Source organism: Macrotis lagotis, chromosome 7, assembly GCF_037893015.1.
Source record: "Macrotis lagotis isolate mMagLag1 chromosome 7, bilby.v1.9.chrom.fasta, whole genome shotgun sequence".
Classification (NCBI taxonomy): Eukaryota; Metazoa; Chordata; class Mammalia; order Peramelemorphia; family Peramelidae; genus Macrotis; species Macrotis lagotis.
In genome coordinates, this window is record NC_133664.1 from 106,352,569 (window position 1) to 106,367,745 (window position 15,177).

Sequence of the window (15,177 nt, forward strand, 5' to 3'; positions counted from 1 at the left end):
GAAATACTTTTTGAAGATTTCTAAGATGTAAAGCATTTGATACGAAATCATGTAGAAAAACTTTCAATTTCTAAAATTAAACCAAAAAAGGAGATGAAATAAAAGCAACAAATACTGAAGGACATGAATCACATGGCATGTGATTGAGTGTTATAGAGAGAGTTGTAGGAGTTCTGGGTAGGGAAGGTCCTTACATAAGGTATCTGAGCAGCCACCATGGCATCATAGAGTTCAGCAATTTCAGAATCATTTTGGTATCCATAACGACAAAGCTGAAAGCCTAAAGCCCAGTATGGAGTCATCACTGGCCGGCCAATCAACTGAAAAAAAGGACAGAAAATAGTTTATAGAGCTTCCATTTCCTCAGGGTAGATAACATGGCAGGTATCAAACATAGAGTCAATAAAAGATGTTCTCTCATCTACTGATGATCTCATGACTCAGATCAACTGTAAGACCAAGCATTATGTAACTAGGGAGGTAGCATTTCTGGGAATCTCTGTCTTTTTCATAACCTAGTTTGTTTGCTTTTTATATATTTAACTAATCTGGGATTCTTAGTCTATACAAGACCACTATAATAATGTAGTGGCAATGAGTGCTTTCTCAAAATCTCTTTCCTGCCTTTTCACATTATGATCTGGTCTGCTGCAAAGATAGTGGCTATGTACAGTTATTCCCAGTTAGTACACCAACAAAGTATTTACTATGTGCCAGATACTATGCAAAGCACTGAGGATACAAAGAGGTCAAAAGATCTCTGCTCTCAAAGAGCTCCCATTTTTTTTCAGAAGGAGACAAGCACGATATATATATATATATATATATATATATATATATATATATATGTATGTATATATATAATATATATATACATATATTATATATATATATATATATATATATATATATATAATATATGCCTAGGAGAGTAATGATTGTGCTTAGCGAAATGTTAGGACACAATGGAGTTTCTCAGAAAGCATATGATTATCAACTGAAAGATAATACCTCTGTATATTGTTGAGTAACAAGTTCTGGAGTTGGTCCCAAAACCATGTAGAAATCCAGAATACCTCCAATGGTACGATAGGTCAGTGCAGGAGTGGGCTGGAAAGTCACATCTGCAAAAAAGATCAAGTGATCAGAGACATAGAATCATTGCATTGAAAGGTTGAATTGAAAGGATGATTAGATCATCCACTCCAACCCAGATAGATGTAGAAGTCCCCTATCACCATCACAGGAAGGAAGTCCTCTCCTTACCTTCTAAAAGCTTATAGTGATGAGAAATGACAACCTCCCTGAAAAGTTCATTCCATCTGGGACAGTTCTAATTGTTATTCACAGCAATTCTTATATAGAACAGAAAATTAAATATCTCAACTTCTGATGAGATGACAAACTTTCCATATGCATTAACTACTCCACGAATTTCTATGAGCTAAATGCAGATGGCTTCCAAATCCACAGCCTTCCACTTTCCTATATTCTTAATGCACAACTCTTCTATCTACTGAAAATTCCACACAAGGAATATCTCTGAGACCTGAAATTCAGTTCTTCCAAGGAAATCTCATCATCTTCCCATGTTTTCTTTTCATATTCTCTTACCATTATTGATACCATTATTATTCCAACTACCCAATCATAAAACCTGGACTCATCTAGTCATTAATCCACTTTTACTGAAATGAGAAAAAAGGCTGAATTTTGTGTCAGAGGACTAATGCCCAAATACTGACTTCTTACTCATGTGATTAAACATAATCACTTCATAAGCTCAGTGGACCTTAATTTTCTCTTCAGAAGAGGACTGAATTGATGACCTCTAAATCCCCTTCAGATCCAAATGGATGATTTTCTGATATAATATGCAATATTCTTTCACTTCCTTGATTTTATTCAAACTATTTTTAGTCTAAAATGTCCTGTGTTTCTCACGCTTTTGACAAGTCACCATTTATCAATCCTACCCCACCCTTCAAGGAAACTATTCTGTTTTCTTTCTCCTCTAAGTCCTTCATTGCCTGGAGGTCAAGTGATTTCTCCCTTCTCTAAATATTCATAGCACCTTTTGAAAATCTCTCTTTTTTCCTTTTTATGAACTCTTTATGTTCATCTTGTCTCCAATTTAGACTAAATACTTCTTAAGGATATAGATCATATTTTCTTTTATCTTTTAATCTTTCTTGATGAATGATATTTCCATTACTGTAGCTTATTAAGTGTGTAGCAAATTTTGCTTAAGTCCTGCTGGATTTGTCCTATTCAGAAACTGCCCAGAATTCTTTGATTAAATGGGGTCAGTATAGAGGTCATCAGCTTACCCATGGCATTGCTGTTGAGCAGGAGCACTCCATGAGCATTGCCATCCTCTTCCAGACCCATGTAGTAGGGATGTACTCCATATGAATTCTTTTTATACTAGGACAGCAGTTGAAAAGAGATCAGTCATAGTTTGCATACAAGAAACACAAATAAAAATTGATACTAAAGCATCATTCATAATTTTCCTTTGGGGAAGGTTCAGGTCTCAAGGAAAGTGGAGAATGATGGGTGATTCAATATGCATATATAATTGAGTTATTCATGAACTTGAACTTGGACAAAATGATCCTGGAATAGGACCAAACAAATATGTTTTAATGTATTAATGTAATAATAGCTACCGCCTACAACTATTCCAGTTATTGACACTTACTCCTGGGGGCTGGTCTCTGGAAAACATTCCCCATGTGTGCCAGTTCAGGTTCCTCTGGAAGGTTGTGTGCTCAGTTTCTCCAAAGCCATAGATGTACTGGGATGGGAGGCGAGTAGAGATACGTAGGAACATGTCATTAAAGGTGAAGCCAGGGACCTGGGAATCCCAACTGAAACAAGAGCAGATCACAATTCTAAGGAAGACTGAACAATTCCTGTGCTGTGCATGCTATTCCAAGGATTTGGAGAGTAGTCACAATTACTAGACTTCAGAATTTAAAAAGTCTCTGTACTCTGTAGTGTCTGTTTCTTTGGTTGTCATGGCTTTAACTTCAGAAGTGGTTGCAGCAAATATGATTTAATGATGAGGGTAAGTGTGCTTGATATAGGAGGAAAAACTTAGGATGATACAATTTTTAAAAAGGATATGAAATAGTTCCTACCCTTAGGATACTTCCAACATAGAAAAAGAGATAGGTTCTTTAAACATCAAACTATTGGAGAACAGTATAATAAAAGGTACTAATTCAATACCATCAAATGTATTTAAGACAGTTAAGTGAAATAGAACTAGAGTAAGGACGACCTGAGTTCAAATTTGGATTTTCACTCTTACTAGATGTGTGGCCATGGACAAGTCATTTGACTACTATTTATCTCAGTTTCTTCATCTGTAAAATGGAAATAATAATAATGCCTACCTCCCAGGGTTTTTGTAGAGATCAAATGAAATAAGAATTGCAAAGAGCTTATCATGTGCCTGATACAATAGTAAATGATGCACTAATGCTATTGCTATTATTTGATTTTTTTTAAATAACCTAAGCCCTCAACATAAAATCCAGGTTCATCTAGGTATGTATCCTGCTCCCCTCCTTGGCATTTAATTCTCTTCTCTACACTACTATTGCCTTTCTCCTAATTGCAGCAGACCAACTATCTTTGAGGGAAACTCATGATGGTCTTTTGATAACAAATTCAAACCCAGGACCCCTGAGGAATTAAATCAAACATCTAATAAAGTTTGAGAAAATGGAACCTGGGAAGATCTTATTTATCATTTTTCTTACTTTATTATATTTTTATTTTATTTATATTTTATTTTATTATATATAATATATATATTATATATTATCATTGTTATTATATTATGTTATATATTATACTGTTATATTACATATTATATTATTATTTATATAGCATTTTATTATTTATATATTTATGTTATTATTTGCATTTATGTTTATATTTTATTATATTTATAATATTTATAGCAGCTGCCCATCAATTGGAGAAAAGCTAAATAAACTGTTATATATGAATGTAATGGAATATTATTGTGCTATAAGAGATGACAAACAACATGATTTCAGAAAAACTTGTGAAGACTTACTTAAACTGATCCATAGAAAAGTGAGCAAAACCAGGGGACAGTAACAATATTGTTTGATAAAGAACTGTGAATGACTTGTCTATTCTAAGCAATATAATGATACAAGACAATCCCAAGGAACTAATAATGAATCATGCTTCCTACCTCCAGAGAAAGAACTGATATTATTTGAATATATATTTAAGTATGCCATTTTTTCACTTTTTTTTCCCTTACTCTAGACTTCTTGTACAAAATGACTAATTTGGAAATGTTTTATACAATTGTACTTGTATACCTATATTTGATTGCTTACTGTCTTGGAAATTGGAGGTGGGAAAGCAAGGGGGATAGACTTTGGAACTCAAAACTAAATTAAAATGAATTTAAAAATAAACTTTATTGGTGAGGAAATTAAGAAAAATAGAGATTTTCCATAGGCTTATATAAAGCTTAAAGTGAGTGTCCTAATATATACCCAGATCTCTCCTTGCCAGTTTCTTTGGCCTTTTTGGATCATTGATGTAAAAGATGTTACATATTTTAACAAATTTATACAGATTTTGGATATGGAAGTGGAAGTAGAACAGACAATGCTAGTTTCTTCTCACTATAATATTCAATCTTCATAGAATTCCTGACTGCAATCATATAGGACATAATATCAAAGCATTGAGAGTGGAAAGGTGTCTTAGCCATTCTGTAATCCAATTACATCATTATTGATCAAGAAGGCAAGGCATGTAAAATATGCACAATTTCCCAGAAATCCCATGTATTTGCACTTATTTAAGTATTGAAGATTTGAAAAATATTAATTTTTGGTGACCAAATTCAGTGGCCCATTCCACCATTCCAGAAATCAAGATCAAGTCAAAATTCTGATTGACTATTTATCATCATGCATTTTAAGCAGAAATCTACTTACATCACAGTGCCTGTGCTTTTTCGGCGGATCTCAATTCCAAATGGGTTTTCCTTGATGCTTACTTCATAGAGAATATTCTCAGGTTGGCTGATAGGGGAGCTTGGAACATTTAAGGGCACTGGGACTTCAAACCTTTTGCTGTTAGCATCATAGATCTAGGAAAAAGAAAAATTTGAGACATATTCATAGTCTCAGAACCAAGACAGTTTAAATTTTATAAGTCTCTAGACAATCTCTACTTTTGTCAATTTTCTCCTCACTGAAAAATTTAAAACCATTTTGATGTGCATCTAGATTCAGAGAAAGTTAAAAAATGTTTCTTATTTTCATTCTCCCAGTTAAGTAATGATCTGAATATGTAGTTTCTGAGGCTCTATATGCTTTTAGTCCTGAAATAAGTCATATATCTCAATAGGAGTATTTTTCTTCTCCTTCTGCTTTGCAAATATATGTAGATCATTTCATTTTAATTGGAAAGTCATTAAAATCACTTTAATAGTTCTATTTGTCAATAAACTACAATTTATTTGTCATCCTTAAAAATCTTTCTATTTTTCTAATATTTAGAGCTCCAAGTATTATTACAAATGCACTATAAGGTCTTTGAGGCTAAGAACTGTCAAATTCTGTGTTCTTAGTCCCAGTCCTTGACATATAGTAAGTATTAATTTAATAAGTATTCTTTTATTCATTCATTCATTCTTGTGAAATTTAGAAATCCCTCTCACTGTACATATGAAATCACTAGATACTAGAAAAGATCTGTGACTTCTCCCAGGTATTCTCTAATGTCCTTGCTACTTCTAAATCTAGTATCTTATGATATGTCTACACAACAAACAAAGACATGAATTTGGACCAGGTAGATAATTTTAGTAAACTATCCCTCCAATCAGCTATTACACGTTTGTGGCTGCTGCATTATCAAGAATGACTATTCAAAGGTCCAATTTATATATGAAACTTTATTTTTAGGCTCCTATTAATCACAGGAGGTGTTCATTGGTTCAAATAATGCTAATAGGTTATGAGCTCCTTGATTAAAGTGTTTTCTCTCTTCCCCAGGTGTTCTCCAGAGTTTGCTTAGAACAGGGGTTCAATATAACATGAACAGGGGTGGCTAGGTGGCGCAGTGAATAGAGCACTGGTCTTGAAGTCAGGAGTACCTGAATTCAAATCTGGTCTCAAACACTTAACAATTACCTAGCTGTGTGGCCTTGGGGCAAGCCACTAAACCCTATTGCCTTGAAAAAAAAAAAAAAATATATATATATATATATATATGTATACATACATATATATATATATATATATATATATAACATGAACAGGTATTGTTGGATGAGTTTCAATTAATAACAACTGCTTTTGGTTGGGGGAAATCAATAATAATTAATATCTCTATTGTATATCAAAGTTTACAAAAGCTTAGCATAACTGTTTGAATTTGAATTTATATTCTAGATATTATTATCCTTCTTTCACATATGATGAAACTGAGGCACAAAGAAGTTAATTATTATGACCACATCTGTGGTTATATAGCTAGAGACATCAGGAGAGCAGTATTTTATTCCAGATCTTTCCAATCCTAAATCCATCAGTCTACCCAGAATGCCATGTCTCAATGAAATTGGGATGAATTTTATACTAGTCCTTTTAGCATATGGCCATTTATATTTAGATTGGGGTAGATAGAGGTTCTTTCTGATAATACATTTCTCTTAATGGTGATTTGTGCAATTCAATGGTTTCATTCATTCACAAGAAGCATAATACATACATAAAGATATGTTGTAGGACATTGATGCTGTCTTTAAAGAATTTATTCCTTTATAAAAATACAAACTTTTCTCAGAAAAGAAAGTTTCCTTTTGCCTTAATTTTTAGGGAGGAAACCTTTAACAATAGCCACAGATGCTTCATTTGAAAGATGAAATCATGAAAGTAGAAAAAATAGTTAATATGGTGTGTGTCTTAGTCACATTCTTCCCATCTACTTCCATTCTGCCTATTCCTCATTGCCAGTTAATACCACTTCTACCCTGACCATTTATGACCTATTCCTCTGTATATCCTATAGCCCTTGATTTTCTTTTTTTTCTTTTGCAAGGCAGATGGGGTTAAGTGGCTTGCCTAAGGCCACACAGCTAGGTAATTATTAAGTGTCTGAGACCGGATTTGAACCCGGGTACTCCTGACTCCAGGGCCGGTGCTCTATCCACTGCACCACCTAGCCTCCCCAGCCCTTTATTTTTCATAACAAACACTGCAATTACTGTTCACTGCCTTTGACTGTTAGTTTTCTTTTCATAAATAGATTGTGATCCCAGCTCTTGGATACTTCTGCACCTCATATTGCCTAATCAAATTCCTCTTACATACTAAATACTAAGTCAGTATTATTAATTGTTCCTCACAAACCTCTTTGCTAATAAGAGCTCTAAGCTGAGTATACCTTAAATTGTAGCATGTCATCTTTATGGAATGTCACATCCAATCGGAGCTGGTTAATAGGTGAGGAAGGGTAGTGATTGACCTCTACATTTCGAGAGATGTCTGCTGTTAGGCCATCTGATCTCTTCTGAATATTGCTGGCAGTATAATAATATTTGGTGATGTAGCAATAGGGAACTCCTGGAGAACTGGTTGGCTGAAAGAAAAAAAAAACCTTTAAACAATAATCAAAGCCATTAAATCTGTAAGGAAAGAAGAAAGGGTATATCTAGCCCTTGTCTTCCCTAAACTATCATAAAAAGGTCCTAAGAAGAAATGTCTCAGACTTCCTGAAGTTTTCAATTAAATTTAATAGTTTTCTATCAACAACTATGTCTTCTCTCTCCTTCCTTCTCCCTACTACTCAATTGAGCAAAAAAGAAAGATAAAACCCCTTTTATAAACATGTACAGTTAAACAAAATAAATTCACAATGGATGTATTTTTAATTTGTTGAAAGATCTGTGCCTCAGTTTCATCATATGTGAAACAAGGATAATAATATCTAGAATATAATTTCAAATTCAAACACTTATGATAAGCTTTTGTAAACTTTGATATACAATAGATATATTAATTATTATTGATCTTCCCCAACCAAAAGACTGGGGAAAAAAAGGAAGTCAAATGGCAAGGTGCTTTAAATGTCAAACGGGAATTGATATTTGGTCCTAGAAATAACAGGGAGCCACTAGAATTTACAAAGATGGGAGTGGGAAAAGTGACATGGATTTAAATTTGTGCTTTAGGGAAATTGCATTGGCAACTTTGGAGAACAGATGGAAGCAGGGAGAGATGCTAGGTAGTGAGAACAATAAATGGCCTAGAGTATCATTTCAGAATACAGGATGATGAGGGCTTTAACCAGGTTAGGGTAAGTGAGTAGAGAGAAAGAGATAAATGAAAAAGATTGGCTAAAAGTAAACAGTTGGTAACTTAAGTGGTATGAGTGATAGGTTGAAAATGAAACCGAGAATCTGGGTGGCTGGAATAACAGTGGTGCCTATGAAAATAATATGCAACTTCACAGGGGGTGGGAATATTGGAAGCAAAGATAAAGAGTTTATTCTAGACATTTTGAATTTGAGGGGCCTCTGAGATTGAAAGAGATCATAAATGGATACCCAAACACATATATCTTGGAATCATCGAAATAAAACTAATAATTAAATCCATGGTAGGTTATGAGTTAACCAAGTGAGACAGAGACAGAGCCTTAGGGACACCTTCATTTCACAGGCATATCTCAGATGAAGATACAGTTAAAGGAGTCTGAAAAGTCATTCAAGTAAGAGGAGAACCAGAAAAAAAGTAGTGTCATGAAAATCCTGATAGAACAGGTAAAACAATATGACAAGATGATCAACAGGTTCAGGGAAGAAGGATGAAGCCTGAAAAAAGGTCATTAGATTTGGTAGTTAAAACATTATTGAAGAAGACAATAGTTTTTGTTAAATGACAAAGCTGGAAACTGGACTAGAGAAAGTTTAAAAAGGAGTAAGAAGAGAGGAAATGGAACCTCAAGGATAGATAGTTTTCTACTGAATTTTGCTGAGAAGGAAAGAAATGAGACAATAGCTAGTAGAGGTGATAGGATCTATTGTAGGCATTTTTAAGGATATAGAAGATATGGACATATTTGTAAGATCATGGGAGAAGCAGTAGAAAAAGAGAAAGAGAATTAGAGATTAGAAAGTAAAGATTAGGGCTGGAGATATCTGCTGAGGAATATAGGAGAGGATAAAATCAAAAGTCCTATAAAAGAATTGTCCTTATTGAGAAGGTCACCTCTTCTCAATATGAGGTGAGTGAAAGAAAAAAATAACAACAAATGATGTCAAAATAACATGAGATGAGAAGAAGAGAAGATGTAACTCAGCAATTTTTTTATGAAGTATGAAATCACATCCTCAGCTGAGGTGTTACATAGAAGGCATCCCCTGACAGTCTTGAAGAGAGATAACAGAGTTTAGATTAGTCACTGTGGTAAGTGGGAGAAGAAGCAATTTAGGGAGAAATTGGATTGCCTTTCTGCAGTGAGAGTCCAGTAGAGAATAGAAAACATAAGTTTGTAGCAGATGAATTCAGCATGTTTCCATGGCTTCTCAAAGCTTTATTGAGTAAGCAAGATGGTGGAAGTAATCTAAGAGTCAAAAGTTTGGCAAAGGCATGGTCTGTGAGGGAACAGGGTATTTAAGAAAAGACACTCACAGAGAGTTGTTTATCAGGAGTTAGGAAGAGAAGAGAATACAGAGAGTATATAGTAGCAATGACCTGGGAAAGTGATGATGAACTTGGAGTTCCTGAGAACAAAGAATAGGGAAGGGGTCATAAGTTACATGCAAGTATCTACAAAGGCACTACAGACATTATCATCCTCATTTTGTAGTAAAGTTATTAAGGCTCAGATACATTAGATAACTTGACCATCCCAGAGCTAGTCAGCATTTTAACTCAACTCTTTCCAAATTTCAGGTCCAGTATCTAGATTTGCAATGGATAGAGTATCAATCCTGAATTCAAATCCAGCCTCAGATATTTATTATCTATGTGACCCTGGGCTCCCTGTTTGACTCAGTTTCTTCATCTGTAAGATGAGATGGAGAAGGAAATGATAAACCACTACAGTATCTTTTCCAACAAAACTCCAAAAAGGATCAAAAAGAGTTAGACATGACTGAAAAATGAATGAACAACACTCATTCTACTATAGTGTATCATCTTTGTCTCTTCTCCTTCCTTCCCCTTTCTCACCCTCCTTCGAGGAATTGTTGACTCTAGTTACTAGATTTAGAAACCAAAAGTCATCTGATGAGATAATAAACCTGCAGCTAAACTTCTTAATGAGATAATAAATCCTCTATACTGAAATAATATAGTTACATGTAGGTATCAGAAATGAATATTTTGACCAATGGTCTTTTTTTTAGTCAGTTTTGTGAAGAATGTCATATAATGGATGAATTGCCACAAAAATTAAAATTTATTCCCTAGCATTAGTCCTCAAAGGACATAATTTGACAGGGGAAAGGCAAGGCTCTTTCAGTCCATTTCAACCTACTACAATAGTGTCAAATATTTGTGAATATAGACAAGAGGTTTTCTATCCACTCATATGGAAAGAGATTGATCTGGGATGACCTAGGCAACAGAGGTCCAAAATAGCTCATTTTTTCATTGACTCTTTTATCCAGTCACCTGGATTTGAATTGTATAGATTTCTGGATTGGAGGAGGCCGTGAAAGAAAACCTAGATATCTATTTATTTTGAATTATCTCAGTTCTTTCCTAGTATCTCCACAATAGAAGAGACCACAGTAGTGAAAAGGGAATACTTCAGGTTAATTCAGCTATTTAAAGGGACTCCATTGTCCCTGCTCTGTTTGTTTCTATCCATGATAGCAACTTATAGTTGTAGAACTTTCCAACTTCAGTCATTTTTTTCAGTAGTGATCAATTCTTTTTAATCCCAAAGATACTGGAGTGATTTGTCATTTCCTTCTCTAGCTCATTTTATAGATGAGTTCCTAATGTAAACAATGTAAAGACACTTGCCCAGGTAAGTTTCTGAGGTCAAATTTGAACTCAGATCTTCCTGATTCCAGACCCAGCACTTTATCCATTGCCAACCGTTATCTACATAGGATCATAGAATCCTAAAATCATAGATTTAGAGCTGGAAGGCAACCCTAGAGGTCAAAGCCTCCAACCCCTAATTTAACACATAAGGAAACTGAGGTCAGGTTTCTAGATGAAGTGGCTTGACCAATATCACATAGTTAATAAATATCTGAAGTGGAATTTGAACCCTGGTCTTCCTGCCTTCAAGTCCAACATTTTATCTATTAAACCATGCTGATTTAAAGTATGTCAGAAGAAAGAAGGGACTCACCAGAAGAATAAGATGAATTGTCAGTAAATTAGCAGGGGAAGGGGGGGCAACATGCTTATGTCAATGTGTATAAGAATGTTTGTATGATCTTACTTCCCAGGTACAGTCACGCAAATTACAATTTTCTTCATTCACACCACTTGCATCAGGATAGCAGTCAAATTTTTCTTCATCTCTGAAATTTGTGGACCACTCCACTGTATATTGCTTCCCCAGCTCAAGAGAAAGTCCAGTGATGTGTGCAACCTGCAAGGAGAGAAACAATTTGTTAATAAAAAAAAAAGGTACCATTGAACTCAGCAATTAAAAAAATCTTTCAACTAAACTAATTCCGATACATGAATATAATGGAATATTAAAGCCACATAAGGAAAAAATAAATAATGTGAAAAAATCAAAGAAGCATAGAAAAAGTGATGCAAAATTAACCAAGAAAACAATATAGATAATTACTATAGGAATGTAATGGAAAGAACAAAAAAAAAACCAAATAAAACATCATCAAACAATCAACCATGGCCTCAGAAAAGATGCCCTCCCCCAAAGTGATACTAACACCATAAATACTATCAGAATTAGTTGGTGTATTAATTTTGCTATACTGTTTTCTCTTTATTTTCTATTATTTATTACAATGGGATGTCTCTAGGTAGGGAAATGGGAGTGATATATTTAGAAGTTAATTAAGTTAAAAACAGAAGGTTATAATACCTAACCATTGCCAGTTTTAGAATTACTTTACTTTCCTTCTCCTGTTCAAAATAGAGTCACCCAACTGAAGTTTAATTTCATAAAGAAGTCAAGGTAATATGCAAGGGAGATGGTTAGAATATATGGGCAAGAGCTGTTTTATTCTAAACAAAGTGGAAACATGATTTTAATCATTCCTTGATTATGATACAGCAAAAAGAGAATTGAATTTAGAATTCAGAAAACTTGCTCTCAAAGCTTACTACCTAGAAAACCCTATATAAATCACTTAATCTCTCTTAACTTTACATCTCTTATCTATAAAATGAGGTTGTTGAATGAGATGATCATTTAAGCTCTAGATCTGTAATTCTATTGGAATATAAATAAGCAAAGATTTAGGACTAACTGATCTCTAAAGTCCCCTCCAGCTCTGTTCTGATTATAGGATTAATTTCAAAATGTAGTCCCAAATAAGATCTAGTATTAGAAAACTTGTGAGAATAGGTGGAAAATAATGAGTAAAATATAAAACTGAAAAAAAAATTGTGACCTTTGTATCAGTTCATTTATTAAAAGTATATCTTCTGAATAATTTTTCCATAGTGATATGGTATTTATTTTGTGAAATTCCATTCCACAGACTGATACCAGATACCATCAAAAAGAACTGCTATAAATAATATTTGTAAATATTGGGTTTTTCCACTTTTTTAAAAAAAAATTTGTTTGGAATACAGAATAAGAAGTGGTACCTCTGGGTCAAAGGGTATGTACAGTTTTATAGTCTTGAGGACATCGTTAAAAATTACTTTCCACATAGTTGGACCAGTTAACAATTTTACCAACAATTCAGTGTCTCAGTTTTCCCACATTCCCTTCAACATTTGTCATTTTCCTTTTCTGTCATTGATATCTCAAAAGTTGTTTTAGTTTGCATTTCTCTAATCAACAGTGGTCTAGAACATTTTTCATGCCTATAGATAGGTTTGATTTCTTCCTCTGAAAACTTCATATTCATATACTTTGACCATTTATCAATTGAGAAATGATTTATATTATTATAAATTTGACCCAGTTCCCTGAAGTCTTTATCAGAGAAACTTGCTGTAAAAAATTTTTCTGTCTTGATTATTAACTGAATTTCCCTCCATTCTATTTATCCTCCCTCCCTCTGTGTGTGTATGTATATCTGTCTCTGTCTCTGTCTCTCTGTCTCTCTGTCTCTATCTCATTCTCTATCTCTCTCCTCTCAGGCTCTCTGCCTCTCTCTCTCTCTCTCTCTCTCTCTCTCTCTCTCTCTCTCTCTCTCTCTCTCTCTCTCTCTCTGTTTCTGTCTCTCTCTCTGTCTCTCCCTCTCCTTTCACCCTATCCCCCCTCAAAAATATTTTGTTTCTAACCACAATCTTCCTCAGCCCATTCTCTCTTCTATCACCACCACCCCTTCCCTTATCCCCTTACTCTTATATTTCCCTGTCGAATAAGACAGAGTTTTATAACCTAATTACTATACTATTCCCTCTTTGAGTCAATTCCAATGGAAATAAGATTTAAGTGTTATCTATCACCTCCCACCTTCATCTTTCCCCTATTGTGAAAGCTCTTTTGAATCTCTTATATGAGATAATTTATACCATTCTAACACTCCCTTTTCCCTTCTCCCAGTGCATTCCTTTCTCACTCCTTAATTTTTCTTTTTTTAGATATCTTCCCTTCATAGTCATACCTTTTTCATCCCTTAATTTTATTTCTTTTATATATTATTCTTTTACAGTCAATATGCCTATGCTCTCTATGTATACACTTTCTAACTACCCTGATAATATTAATAAAGTTCCTAAGCATCATGAATATCATCTTCCTACATAGGAAAGTGAAAAGAAAAAACCTTATTGAGCTCCTTATGATTTCTATTTCTTTTTTTAATTAAAGATTTTATTTATTTTGAGTTTTACAATTTTCCTCCATTCTTACTTCCCTCCCCCCACAGAAAACAATTTGTCGATCTTTACATTGCTTCCATGTTGCACATTGATCCAAATTGAGTATGATGAGAAATGATTTCTGTTTCTTATTTAAAATTTTATGCTTCTTTTGATTCTTGTCTTGTACTTGAAAGTCAGATTTTCTATTTAATTCTGGTCTTATTAGGAATGCTTATTTATAGAATGCTTATATATAGAATCACATTGTTTTATTGAATAGGTGATTCATGGTTGTAATTCTAGCTCCTTTGTCCTTAGGAATATCATATTCCAAATATTTCATGTAGAAATTACTTAACCTTATATTATCCTGACTTTGGATCCATGTCAATTGAAATGTTTCTTTCTGGCCACTTGCAATATTTTCTCATTGACCTGGGAGCTCTAGAATTTGGCTTTAATATTCCTGAGAGTTTTCAGTTTGGATCTCTTTCAGGAGATAATCATTGGATTCTTTTGATTTCTATTTTATCCTCTGGTTCCAGAATATCCAGGAATTTTCCTTGATAATTTCTTTAAATATGTGAAAACTTTTGTTCTTTTTTTAATCATGACTTTCGGGTAATCCAAAAATACCTAAATTTTCACTCCTCAATCTAATTCCCAGGACAATTGTTGTTCCATTAGATATTTTTAATTTCCTTCTATTTCTTCATTCTTTTGATTTAGTTTTATTGTTTCTTGATGTCTCATGGAGTCATTAGTTTCCATTTGTCCAGTTTTAATTTTTAAGGAATTATTTTCTTCAATTCACTTTTTTACTTCCTTTTCTTTTGGTCAATTCTGCTTTTTAAGGAATTCTTTTCTTCTGCAAATTTTTATACACCTTTTTCCACTGGGACAATTCTGTCTTTGTTTTTAAATATTATTTTCTTTGGATTTTTTTTGCCTTTTTTAGCAAGTTATTAATTCTTTTTTCATGGTTTTTTTGCATTACTCTTATTTCTTTCACAATATTCATCTACCTCTCTTATTTAATTTTTAAAAATCCTTTTTGAATTCTTTAAGGAATTCTTCTTGAGCTTGTGATCTATTCATATATTCTTAGAAGCTTTGGATTAGCTGTTTTGATTTTGTTGTCTTCTCTAAGTTTATGTTTTGATCTTTCCTG

At 33.6% G+C, this 15,177-nt stretch overlaps 1 protein-coding gene across 1 annotated transcript in view; it reads right to left on the reverse strand.

Annotated features, from left to right (window-relative positions):
* The window catches only part of LOC141492847 (uncharacterized), a 319,801-nt gene that overhangs the window by 107,428 nt on the left and 197,196 nt on the right, over positions 1-15,177 (reverse strand). The window contains exons 95-101 of the mRNA XM_074193534.1: positions 11,485-11,637; positions 7,462-7,656; positions 5,004-5,158; positions 2,705-2,873; positions 2,331-2,427; positions 1,012-1,124; positions 195-320 (exon numbers count right to left, since the gene is read on the reverse strand). Of these exons, the coding sequence (XP_074049635.1) occupies positions 195-320; positions 1,012-1,124; positions 2,331-2,427; positions 2,705-2,873; positions 5,004-5,158; positions 7,462-7,656; positions 11,485-11,637 (1,008 nt within the window). The remainder of the gene's footprint in view (positions 1-194; positions 321-1,011; positions 1,125-2,330; positions 2,428-2,704; positions 2,874-5,003; positions 5,159-7,461; positions 7,657-11,484; positions 11,638-15,177) is intronic.